Source organism: Phacochoerus africanus, chromosome 9 (assembly GCF_016906955.1).
Source record: "Phacochoerus africanus isolate WHEZ1 chromosome 9, ROS_Pafr_v1, whole genome shotgun sequence".
Taxonomy (NCBI): Eukaryota; Metazoa; Chordata; class Mammalia; order Artiodactyla; family Suidae; genus Phacochoerus; species Phacochoerus africanus.
Window position 1 is genome coordinate 32,144,743 of NC_062552.1, and position 12,791 is coordinate 32,157,533.

At 51.6% G+C, this 12,791-nt stretch overlaps 1 protein-coding gene across 4 annotated transcripts in view; it reads left to right on the forward strand.

Annotated features, from left to right (window-relative positions):
- Positions 1–12,791, forward strand: part of ANKS1A (ankyrin repeat and sterile alpha motif domain containing 1A) — a 181,234-nt gene that overhangs the window by 108,445 nt on the left and 59,998 nt on the right. For all 4 annotated transcript variants that reach the window (XM_047794483.1, XM_047794480.1, XM_047794484.1 and 1 more), the window contains one exon: positions 6,507–7,096. In XM_047794483.1, the coding sequence (XP_047650439.1) occupies positions 6,507–7,096 (590 nt within the window). The remainder of the gene's footprint in view (positions 1–6,506; positions 7,097–12,791) is intronic.

Genomic DNA, 12,791 nt, shown 5'->3' on the forward strand with positions numbered 1-12,791 from the left:
TTGCTCTTACGGTGATATTGTAGTTTTCAAGAGGTAAATAGAAGCAAGCGGTGCATCAAAGGGTGGCTGAGCCCAGTAGTCAGGCTCGCGTTTGAATTCCTACTCTACCACTTTTGGCTGGTGGCTTTGAGGAAGTCTTTGAACCTCTTTAAGTTCCTACAGGTAAAGTAGAAATGCAGATCCTGCCCCCACCATTACTGTGCATGTTAAAGAATATGCTCAGCACAGTGTCTGGCGCAGAGTAAAAGTACCGAATACTTTGCAGCTATTGGAAGACAGCTGAGTTCAATAAATTGGTAGAGGAGTCAGTTGTTTCTTGGGTGTTCAACAGGGCTCAACATTCCAGCAACTGGAGAAGAGAAAGCAAATGGTTTTGAATACCCAGTGTAGGAACTGGCAGAAGATCAAGGCAAACAGAGATGGCAAGTGTGCTGTTAAATCAGGCCTGCTTATGTATCATGGCTGGTTGGAAACTGATCCACGCGGAGCTGGTACCACTGCATCAGGGGTCTGGGTGGCCAGAGGTCCACACCAGACTCTTCAGGGGGAGTTTAAGGAAAGACAGGAGATGTGAGATAATCAGGACCAAGTCAAGGTAGACCAGTCCTGAGTCCCCAAGCTGGCTGTACTCCTGGGTGCTGCTGTGGCTGGAGGAGGGTCCTAACCTCAGGCTTCTCCATGGTGCTGTTATGCATCACCCAGAGCCTACTTGCAAGATGACTGGGCCTCCTCTGACAGTTGCGTTTTAGTCTCCTTGGTTTACAGGGCCACTTAGAAAAACCAGTCTCCCTTGTGGAGTCAGGAGAAAGGAAACCAGACTGTGTGTGCAGTGTTAGCTTGAAGAGCAGTTTGAAATTGGTCGTAAGTGAAATATGATGGTAATGATGGCAGCTTCCATTAACTGAGTGCTTCTTATGGGCCAGCCATGTGCTGAGTTCATTTACACTGCTTAGGTCATTGAGTATTTCAAAACAGATCTTCCGAGTAGAGGCTATTTTTATCCCTGTTTAATAGACAGGGAAGAAAAAGTTAGGCATTAGAGCTGGCCCTTAAGCCATAGCGTGGCTGAATCCAAAGGCTGTTTAACCACGAGGTTAAACCATTTCCCCCGCAGCCCTGCTGCTGCTCATGCTTGAACGTCACAGAGCTGGAAAGGAACCGAGGGCGTCTAATCACAGGTTCAAACCGTACTAAGTCTCAAAGCCCTAGAGAGTGCGTCCCAGCCGCTCAGTTTTTCGAGGAGCCCCAGAGAGGAAAGGTCACAGGGCTGGGCCTCTTGAATCCTGGTCCAGCTCTTGTTCTGATTCTCTGGTTGCCGCCGGCCAGCAGGGACCCTTGGCTTGTCAGTCGTGTCAGATCACTGTCCCCAACCAGCGCCTGCACAGCTCACCCATCACATCTTTTCCACGGAAAGCATGGTGACTCCAGAGCAGCCGTGGGCTTACAAGTTTCCTGGACACCTGGTTTGTGATGCTCACCACAGTGACTAAACAGCTGGAAGGTTCCAGTCCTAAGGGAACAAAGAAAGGACAGTCTGGGAAACAGTACCCCAGCCTTCTCCTCTGGGTCTGACCGTTGGTCTCACTTGGCATGTCCTCACTCAAGCCACAGTTTTCAGCCCTAATTTAAATGGGCAGAGGTGACTGAAAATGTGCAAATGTTCAAATGTTATTACTCAAAGCCCCTGAGATACCTTGAATCATCAGAGCGATTAAAATGCAGCACAGAAGACCCCTTGCTGCAGCGCTCACAGGGTGAAAGGAAGATCACCACCCAGAATGAACCAAACAGGAAGGGACTGGAGGTGAGCATGCCGCCGTGTGCTGCTGCCGCCCAGGGGGTGCCTGGCCTCGCGGAGAGTTGGGACAGCCTCCTGCGTCCTATCCCTCTGTTCCCCTCCGAAGGGCAGGTTGTGAGGCGGCTAAGGGAAGTGTGGGAGGGGGCTAGGCAGCCTATGGCTCCCTCCTCCAAGGTGGGGGCACATGGACTCAGTTGAAGGAAGGCCGTGGGCCCGAGGGTTCTCTTCTGCGAGCCTGCCAGCCCACCAGTCCCTGGGCACAGGGTTCATGTCTCTGATTTTGCTAGTGTTTCCACTTCGCTTTAAGCCTGTCAAGGTCTTTCGTCCTATCCATGCCTAGCTCAAAATCCACCTCTTCTGAGAAGCCTCCTGGTTCCATCATACTCCCCTTTCTGCTCACTGTGCCTGTGGCTTATACTTTTCTTAAAGCACGTATCTATCTTTGCCTTGGAGTCTAGGAATTTCTCTAGATGCTGGCAAGCTCTTGGAGCAGGTCCAATGTCTTTGTCTCTCTGTCTCTGGTGCCTCCTGAAGACAGGCACTTTGGACATGCTTATTGATGGGATGGGTGGTCACAGTGACAGTTCTGGGGCCTGCCTCACTGGATCCCCTTCTGTCCCCTCCTGCTACTGAGAGTTGTAAGGATGATGAAGGCAATGGATGTTGGCACTTGTCTTGTACATTATCATTGATGATCCTGTGACAAACCTGTGAGGAGCAGAGGAGTAGTTGGTCTCATCTGTGAGCAAAATAAGTTGTAGGAGTTCCCTGGCGGCTCAGCGGTGAAGGATCCAGCATTGGCACTGCTGTGACTTGGGTTTGCTTCCTGATCCCAGAATTTCTGCATGCCGTGGATGTGGCCAGAAAAGGGAAGAAAAAGTTGTGATGGATCCTGTGTGGAGGATAATTACAAGTGTTAACATCCATTGAGAGCTGGCATGTGCCAGGCATGGTTCTAAGTGCTCTACACAGATCATTTAATCCTCATAACAATCTGTGGTGAAATAAGTATTATCAAGATCCTGAAATTTGGAGTTCCTGTTGTGACTCAGCAGAAACGAATCTGACTAGCATCCAGTGAGGATGCAGGTTCAATCCCTGGCATCGCTCAGTGGGTTAAGGATCCGGCGTGGCTGTGAGCTGTGGTGTAGGTCGCAGACACAGCTCGGATCCTGCGTTGCTGTGACTCTGGCATAGGCCAGCAGCTGCAGCTCCGATTCGACCCCTAGCCTGGGAACCTCCATATGCTGCTGGTGCTGTCCTAAAAAAACAAACAAAACAAAATCCTGAAATTATGGAAGAGAATACCAGGCCCAGGGAGGTTAAGTAATTTGCTCAAGATCCAGCTTTTGATCAGTGCGTTGTATTGTTAACACCTTATCCCTTAGAGACCTAGTGTTATCCCAACTTTACAGAAGAAAAGGACCATTGAGTAGATCTTTTCCCACTCGTTGCTTTCCCGGGAAATCTAGTTTAGCTCTGGATACTGATTTTTATAGGAAAGACAATACCAGCTTATTGAGATCCAGAGGCTCTTAGATCTTGACAAAAGCTTTTCAAATCCCAAGGTGTCTTTCTTAGGGAGTTGCCTGGGGAGGTCGTGTCATTATAAGAATCCCTTTCCATGATTTCTCATTCTCTGCTGGATTGTGGTTTCTCTAATGGGATTATGACCCTCAGAAATTCTTGCCCTTCGCATATTTCCTCCTTCCGCAAGTTTCCACTCCTTCTTTCTGCCCACTTCCTTCCTCCAGCATCTGTCTGGTATTGAGCTCCTGGCATCTGTCTCTCTTTCTTCATTGAGTGCGTGGCTGGTAGACAGGGCCTTCTTTGTTGGCTCCCACAGCAACAGTCAGAACATTCCCTGTGGCCTGGGTTCTGAGGTCCACCCAGGCAGTGTGAGCCCGGCGGGCTCGCAGTTCTGGACTGTGGTGTTTTTCTTTTTTTCTTTTGTCTTTTTAGGGCCGAACCAGCAGCATATGAAGGTTCTCATGCTAGGGGTCGAATCTGAACTACAGCTGCCAGCCTGTGCCACAGCCATAGCAACTCGGGATCTGAGCTGCATCTGCAACCTACACCACAGCTCACAGCAGTGCCGGATGCTTAACCCACTGAGCAAGGCCAGGGATCAAACTGGGTCCTCAAGGATGCTAGTCAGATTCGTTTCCATTGTTGGACTCCCATCTCCTCAAAAAAAATTGTTAAGAAGCTGATGCAAAGGAATAGAAGCCTGTATTCTTGTTACCAAAGTCCTCTTTTGTGTTCAAATGCAGTCAGAGGACAAGGCCCTGTGGGCCAGAATCTGTAGGAAGTTGGCCATTAGAACATAGCCCTAGAGGGAAGTTGCCATGTGGCTCAGTGGGTTAAGGATCCAGTGTTGTCACTGCAGTGGCTCAGGTCACTGCTGTGGCGAGGGTTCAATCCCTGGCCAGGGAACTTTCACATGCTGCGGGTGCAGCCAAGAAAAAAAGGATATAGTCCTAGAGGTGGCAAATTTTGCACGTTAGCTGACGCTCCCCATCAGCTTCTCCTAGCAAGCCCTGTTGGCCTGACCCACCCCTAGACAGTCACGTGGACCCACTGAGCAGCAGCACAAGGCAGCTCTGCTCAGGCTGTCAGCTGTCTTCTGTGGTCTTCAGAGCCCTGAGGTTGGGGCTTCCTGGGGCCTGAGTTAAGCTGTGTGGAACTCTCGTGCACGCATCACTTCTTCCCTAGAGATGTGATTCAGGCTGTTCAGTGCTTGTTCACTGCTCTGAACTGGGCCTTTGGGGTGCAGGGTTTGCGAGTTTGGGGTGTGAAAGTCCTCAAGCAGTCAAGTGTAGCGGAAGGAGATGCCAAAGTTCATCCTCCTAGGCTCCTGTGGATAAGCCATCGGAGCCGTGAAGCAGAGCTAGCTGGCTGCCCCCTCTGCAGCCTCTGCACACTTGCCAAGAGCTGAGCTGTGGAGACTGAACCGGTCCTTCTGAGAGGGTGGGCAGCATGGAGCCACATCCCTGCTGAGGCCTCAGGTGACAAGCTCATTGGAAAGCTTGTGCTTGGGGTCCTTTCGACATGGTCTTGGGACACCAGCATTGTGCTTGGATGGCGCCACTGCCCCACTCCGCCCGGTTGCCTGTTCAGTGGCAGAATTGAACTCCAAGAAGGGTCCTGGGGGCTGCAGCCACCTGGTGAGAGGGAGTCTGGGAGAGGCCCCTAGGCAGGGCTCTCTAGCACCGCCAAAGGGAAGGGAGCCAGCCCGGGGTGGTGGAGCCTTGGATTCTCATCACTAGCAGATCATAAAAGGGGTTTTTAAGGACCACGCAGCCAACCTCCTTATTTTAGATAGTGAAGCCCAGCAAAGTTTGAGATCACTGCCAAGGCCACACAGCAAGAGCAGCACAGCCAGGACCAGAGCCAGGTGTCCAGACGCCTGGGTTAATGCCTTCTCCACCCCCACTGCCCCACCTCAGACAGACCACTGAGGGCCTGAGATTTCTCATTTGCAAAAATAGTTGAACTTGACCCTTTGGGTTCCGAGATTCTCTGATCTCATGAACAGTTTGGGGCACTTTAGGCAGATTGAGGAATCATCTGGTGCATATCCCAGAGATTCCACTTTCAGAGAAAGTACAGTTGATTATTAGTCTTGGAGTGTGTGCTCGTGCTGGATGCAGGGTTGTTACCTAGCCTGCTGATGTGGGTTTAAATCTCTAGTGGGTCTGGGAGTCAATGCACAGCGAGCCCTTGGGTGTCCCGGGGTGATACTGATGTTGGACTCTGATTTGGTCAGTTATTTATGCTCAGGGCAGAGGCGTTTGATACTTTGGGTGAGGGGACAGTGGTAGCTGGGAGATGAGGACGGCCTGAGAGAACTGCACGTGTCTCTTGGCACTGACAGATCAGACCATTTTGATTTCAGTGGATCAACTAAAGTTAAACTTAAACAAATAGGAGCAGCTGGGTGGCTTTGGAAGGAGTAAGACGTGCACATTCTCCAAAAAAAAAAAAAAAAAAGAGAGAAGCCTGTGCTCCCTGAGGAAGGAAGGATGAGGCGTGGAACTCGGAATCGCCCCCGTCTGAGGAAGGAAGCAGTTATTTCTCTCTGTTTTGTTTTGCACATTGGGTTAAGGAATTCCAGAAGTCGCAGGTTGTGGACCATGACTTCCATTTTTTTTCTCTCTGGTGCCGCTTGCCAGAGGAAGGGAGGGCGGGCGGGCAGGCGGGCGGCTCTAAATACCACTTGGCCTTCATGGAAATGTATCAGATGTTCCAGGAGTGAGTCTCGCGCCTCGTGCTTGCTGGCTGGCGCCCTCCCGCCCCCTCCCTCTCTCACTTTCTCTCTCTCGCTTTGAACTCACTCTCTCTCCCCTCACTTGTGGAGGATGCAGTTAGCACCTCTTCTCGCCTTTTATAGCAAGGTCTAGTCGTTAATGTTAACAGAAATCTAACAGCGAGAGCGCTGCCAGTTAGCGTTTATCAGGCCAGTGTTTGGAATTTCATAAATCTCTGACTTTGGGCACAAATTGGACATTAAGAACAATATGAAACTGTTTTCTTCCTTCCTCTGTCCTCTTCTCTCCCCCTGCCTCTCCCCAGCCTGTCCAGCCTCTCTCTTTCCCGCTGCCTCTGAATTCCTCTGCTTGGCCAGCTGTACGCTCGCTGCGTTGGAACTTTGTTGATTTTTGCCACGTTTAATTTTGTGTTTCTCTGTCTCTCCGTCCACTCCAAGACCGCAGGCGGAGCAGCGGCAGCCGGAGCCAGGACTCTGCGGAGGGCCAGGACGGGCAGGTCCCTGAGCAGTTCTCAGGTCTCCTCCACGGCTCCTCCCCCGTGTGCGAGGTGGGGCAGGACCCTTTCCAGCTGCTCTCAGCCCCTGGCCAGAGCCATTCAGAAGGGTCCCCCGCTCAGGGCGCCTGCCCCGGGGCCAGCATGCAGCTGGAGGAGACGGGCGTGCCTGCTGCCGGGGCCTCCCCGGCCCGCGTGCTGGACCAGAGCAAGAGAGCGGGCTACCCCACGAGTCTGCCCACCACCCACCGCCAGACACATCCCGAAACTCTGCCTCGCACGGCATCAACGCGCCCTGGCGGTGCCGAGGAAGAAGGAGACCGGAGCGGGGCCAGAAGCCGAGCCCCTCCCACCAGCAGACCCAAAGCGGAGCTCAAACTCAGCCGCAGCTTGTCCAAGTCTGACTCTGATCTGCTGACCTGCTCACCCACAGAGGACGCGACGATGGGGAGCCGGAGCGAGTCCTTATCCAACTGCAGCATCGGCAAGAAGAGGCTGGAGAAGTCGCCTTCCTTTGCCTCGGAGTGGGATGAGGTAAGGCCACGGGACAGGCCAAGTCCCCCGGGCTCTGCTGTGCGCCAACTCCTGGGACCAAGATGTGGGCCGGGGTCTCCCTGGCTCCTCCTCATGGAGACCAGAGTGTTTCTGACGGCTGTGAGGGGGGCAGGCCCCAGGGATCCAGGGCAGGGGCTCTTCCTGCCTGGCTGGCAGAAGACAGGTCCACTCTTGGTTAATCTGTAGGGTGGGGGCCCCAGCAGAGCAGGGCCCAGGGAGGGGCACTTCCTAGGAATGACATGCTGCTTGGAAATATTTGGATCCCGTCAGCCCACTTCGGGAGCCGGGCTCATGCTGAAGATGCTTCGGGAAAGCTGGAGCACCTCCTGAGGGCCTGCAGGAGGAAGAGGAGAGCTGGGCAGGCTAAGGGGAGGGCCTTGGGAGAAGCTGCTGAAAGGGGATCAGAGGGAGAGTGTTGTTTCCCTCTGCTCCATGATTCCTCTTGCTTTGTTTCCCCGGAAGATCGCATGTTCTCCTGGCAGAAGCGTCCTGCCCATCCCACATCCAGCCTGGCAGGGCAGGGGCTGGGCAGTCAGGACAGAGAGATGTGTGAGGAGAAAACGTTTGGAGTCTGAGGTCCAGGTTCCTTTCATAACCATTGTTAGAGAATAGTTAGAAATATATGTCCGAATGTTTTTTCAGTGACCTGTGACACAAGCAGAAGAATGTGTCTCTCACAGATTGGTAAACACCCGAGGAATGTTACAGGACTACCCTTGCAGGCTTCTGGCCAGGAGAAGGCTGACTTTGAATTGGACTGTCTCCCTAGAACGTTTGCAAGAGATGAATTTAGCTCTCAGAGAGGAGGGGACCACCGCAGCTGACATATCCATTTGAACAATCCCAGGCTAAGTGCCCTGCCCTGCTCATTCAGGTCGCAGCTGCAAAGTTACATAAACCAAAGCTAATCCCATTCCCAGTGGGAATAGGATGGGGCCGATTCCTAAAGCACTCATCTCCAGATAAGATGAGGCTCAGGACTCTGTTTGGCCAGGGACAGGGACAGGAAAATCCTGCACAATAGAAGGTTTTCACTGTTTAGGTTGGCAAGCCTCTGCCAGATGGCAGGCCGCTTAAGGAAGGTCGCTTTGCACTCAGAGCTCCTGGGCCCTGGGAGAGCATGGTGGGTGTTTGTAGGAAGGTGAGCTCCACCTGTGTTTTTCAATACAGAGTTGTACTAACTTACAGCCAAGCATAGGATAAGGCAGCTTAAGTGTAAGATAAACACAGTCCTCTCTCACATGGCAGGGGGGTCAATAGAGAAGACTCTCAGCGGGGTTGGGTGGGCAGAGACCTGGGGTCTGAGAGGGTGGAGCGGGGCTTCGGGAAAGGTCACAGAGACATTGAATTAGAGAACCGGATTGAAGCTGCTGGGGTGCAGAAAGGGCATTGAGGTGAAGAGAACAGCATGAGCGAAGGCGTGGAGCAGGGAGAGTTTAGATCATTGGTTTCTATAGAGTGTGGTGTTTAAGAGAATAAGAAATTCAGGCAGGAGTTCCCGTCGTGGCGCAGTGGTTAACGAATCCGACTAGGAACCATGAGGTTTCGGGTTCGGTCCCTGCCCTTGCTCAGTGGGTTAACGATCCGGCGTTGCCGTGAGCTGTGGTGTAGGTTGCAGACGCGGCTTGGATCCCGCGTTGCTGTGGCTCTGGCGTAGGCCGGTGGCTACAGCTCCGATTCAACCCCTAGCCTGGGAACCTCCATATGCCGTGGGAGCGGTCCAAGAAATAGCAACAACAACAACAAAAAGACAAAAAAAAAAAAAAAAGAAATCCAGGCAGAAAGTGAGATTGGACCAGACAGTGAGAGGATCTTGAACTGAGGCTGAGAAGTGAGTCTTTGATTTGCGGTCAACACAGTGTGTCAGAATCCTTCAAATGGGCTGGATGGAGGACAGCCTTCCCAGTCTAATGAATGGCTCTGTCCTGAGCCTATCCTGTACCCCAGGAGGTCGGTAGGGCGTCATGCTGCATTGCCACGCTACGGTGTAGGCTCCACCATGTCCTCCTGCAAAGGAAACATGAAATCACCAAGGCACAGCCCCGCTTGGTCGAAGTTGGCTGTTTGGGCTGGTCCGTCAGTGGTCTCTTGGCGTCTTAGTGAGAGGAGGTTCACAGGCCAAGACTTCCTTTGCGGGTAGAGATTGCCGGTGGCTACAGTGAACCCAGGACTGTTGGAGGTCTAGGTGTCCTGGGCCAGGCTGTCCTGTGGCTGACTGCCAGAAGCACTGTTTTAGTTTAAATTTGAAAAAGCTAAAGGCAATTGAGGTCTTACTGGAAAGAATTCAGAGGATCAATCTTTGCTTGCATAGTAAATATTAACGGAGTCCTTTAGGTGTAATCCTTCAGCATTGTTTCTGAGTCATATGTACTAGGTTTTGTGGATATCTCTCGCTGAAGAGTTTCCCCCATTGGTGGGCCCTAAACACAAGGTTGAGCAGATTTCCCTAAAGCAGGGTCTTAGTAGCTGCTCCCCGCCCTCGCCCTGTGCCTGAAGGCTGCTTTGCCTCTGTCTTGTGCTTGACCATTTTTTCCTTTGTCCTCCAAAGATCCCCAGGATGTAGACGGGCCTATAGTGAAGGAGCTTGGGCCTAGCTCAGCTCTTGACCTTGGGGCCTGGAAGGAAGAGGAAGGCTCCAGGGACCTGGGCGGCTGTGACCCCAGCACAGGTGGAGCTGTGTGTGAGTGGGCCAGGCTGCTCAGGGAAGGAGCACAGAGTCCACTGGGTCCACCGTCATCAGCAGATGGCCCGGGAAGCCTCGGCGTTGTCCTCCTTGTTTGTGAAACTGGCAGACAAAGCTGTGTTTGTACCAATTAGATACATGTTCAAGTGTCCAGCGTGGTTCCTAACCTGTGTAATACCTAATATGTCGGTGTTAATATTATTATCGTGCCTAGAGCTTTGGAGAGAAAGCTGGGCCCCGGAGTGTCTTCAGAACTTAAAAGGGCAGCACTGAGGGGACGGTCCATGGCAGGGCAGCGGGAAGCAGTAGAGCCCAAGCCCTCTGCCCCACCCGGGATGGAAAAGCCCCCGGAGCCCGGAAAGTAGGGCAGGCACCCCCCATTGTTCTTTGAGAAATTAATGAGCCTTTCTGGCCGGCTCCCTGAGAGAATAGAGGTTAGAGGGCACTCCGCAGCCCTCGCTACTGTTTATCGTTCCGACAAACTCCTCTCCGTCGCCGCCGGCACTGGCTATGGACTTGATGGTGTGGGTGTTGGGCTGACTCTGGATGTAGCTGGGGACCGCGCACAGCTGATGGGGCACGACTCCCTTTCTCCAAACTCAGCCTGCTCCTCACGGCGGGTTCCTGTGGCCCTTGTTGAGTAACCTGGACAAGGTGGCCTGGTTAGGGAGACCCTCTAAGACAATATCTGCTAGTGACACTCCGGTCTCCCTATTTTCTGCTATACTTGTGGTAACAAGGAAGGAATGGAGTTTGCTTTTAAATTAAAAGTGTTCCAGGATTTCCCGTCGTGACTCAGTGGTTAACGAATGCGACTAGGAACCATGAGGTTGCGGGTTCGATCCCTGGCCTTGTTCAGTGGGTTAAGGATTCACTGTTGCTGTGAGCTACGGTGTAGGTTGCAGATGCGGCTCGGATCCCGCATTGCTGTGGCTGTGGTGTAGGCTGGCAGCTACAACTCCAATTGGGGTCTAAATTTGACTAGTACATTGACTGATTTTTAATTTGCTTTTCTTACCTAATTGCTGCATATTGTGGACATCTCACTGCAGCATTGTCAGTAAGATCTAGAGTCAGATCCTCATTCTAAAAGGTATAGTTTTTTTTAATTAAAATTTTATTGAAGTTGATTTACAATATGTTAATTTCTGCTGTTCAGCAAAGTGCCTCGGTTATACCTATGTGTATATTCTTTTTCATATTCTTTTCCATCATGGTTTACCCCAGGGTATTGAGGAGCGCTCCCTTTGCTGTCCGGTAGGACCATGTTGTTTATCCGTTCACCATATACTAGTTTGCATCTGCTAACCCCAAACTCCCAGTCCTCCCCCCCTCCTCACCCCCTTGGCAAACACAAATTTGTTCTCTATGTCTCTGAGTCTGTTTTTGTTTTACGGATAACTTGATTTGTACCGTATTTTATATTCCACATATAAATGATGTCCTGCAGGATTTGCCTAAGAAGCCTAGTATTCTGTTCCCTGGTTGTATCATGAAGTTTGTTTGTGGTTCTTTAAATGATTCCTCAACTGTTAGGGAGTTCCTGTTGTGGCTCAGCAGGTTACAAACCCGACTAGTATCCATGAGAATGCAGGTTTGACCCCTGGCCTTGCTCAGTGGTTTAAGGATCCCATGTTGCTGTGGCTGTGGTGTAGGCCGGCAGCTGCAGCTCCAGTTCAACCCGTAGCCTGAGAACTTCCATATGTCTCAGGTACAGCCCTAAAAAAAAAAACGGGGGCGTGGGGGGCATTGTTATACCCTGTGTAGGGCGTTTTCCAGTTTTCCATGTGCCCTTCAGCGTGTTTCCTACCCTCTTTCCTTACCTCTGTGTCCCAGGAGGCTGACCTGTGTGGACTGCATCACCAGGCCAAGGAAATCTTGACTTGGCTGTGTCCCTCCACTGAAGACCACCTGGCCTGTGAGAGACCCTTTCCAACAGCTATTCTCTCTGCATTCCGGACCTGGGGCTCTGGCTCTGACCAGATCCTATCCCGGTTACTCTCTCTGTCCCCTACCCAAACCTGTATAAATAATCTGTTTATGAAGCTCCTTCAGCTCCCCAGTTCGAATATGCCATTCTTCTCCTGCAGGGACCCTGAGTGATCCAGACACGCCCAGCACGGTTTCTGTCCACTCTAAGCAAGCGTAGATGGCTGTGTGCTGGAGCAGTGCACATGGCTCTCGCATGGAATTGTGAATTAATCTTCATTTGCAGATGAACCAGAAGGCATGGATTTGCAGGGTGCTGGGAAGCAGGAAAATTCATCAGTTACCTTGAAGCTTCTCCCACTTCCAACTCTAGGGTAGTAACCTACCCATATTGCCCGCCTCTATCCCTGCGCAGTGCACCCCCAGGGACACGTACAGCGACAGCTCACGTCTGAAGTAAACACGCAAGAAGAACAAAAATAAGCTCCAGGTCAGATTGTGGTGTGAACATATAAAAAGTCTTTGGGGTCAGATAGGTCTCTCATGCACCTGCCTTTGAATGAGATTGAAGCTTAGGAAAGAGAAAACCGCAGAAGGCTGCTTGTCTGCTTAGCATGAACATTTGAGTCCTTTAGAATTTGGCTGAAGGCTTAAGCGATAAATTTGTGTTTTATAATCAACTTTCATAAATATTAAACTAGTGAGAAATGGATGAAGAGCAGGGACATGGTTTGTCTGCATTTTGTACAAAGCACGAATCATTTCTGGTCAGGGATTTGGGGAATGTCCTGGTTTCGTCTGAGATGGTAGGTGAGAGGACCCTTGGCCCTTGAATCCTTCCCTCCTTGAGCCGTGAAGTGGCCACAGCCAGGAGGGCCCCCTTCCAGGCCAGGTCCCAGACACCTCGCCCTTTCCAGCAAGCTGTCCAGTTGGAGGCATGATGTCATCAAGAGAAACACTGATTGGTTCAATTCCACAGAGGTTTTAGTTGCTTTTAACCCTTGAGGGTTGGGTGTGCAAGAAGAACGTCTTAAATGTAAAACAGAGAGATTTGGGCTTGAG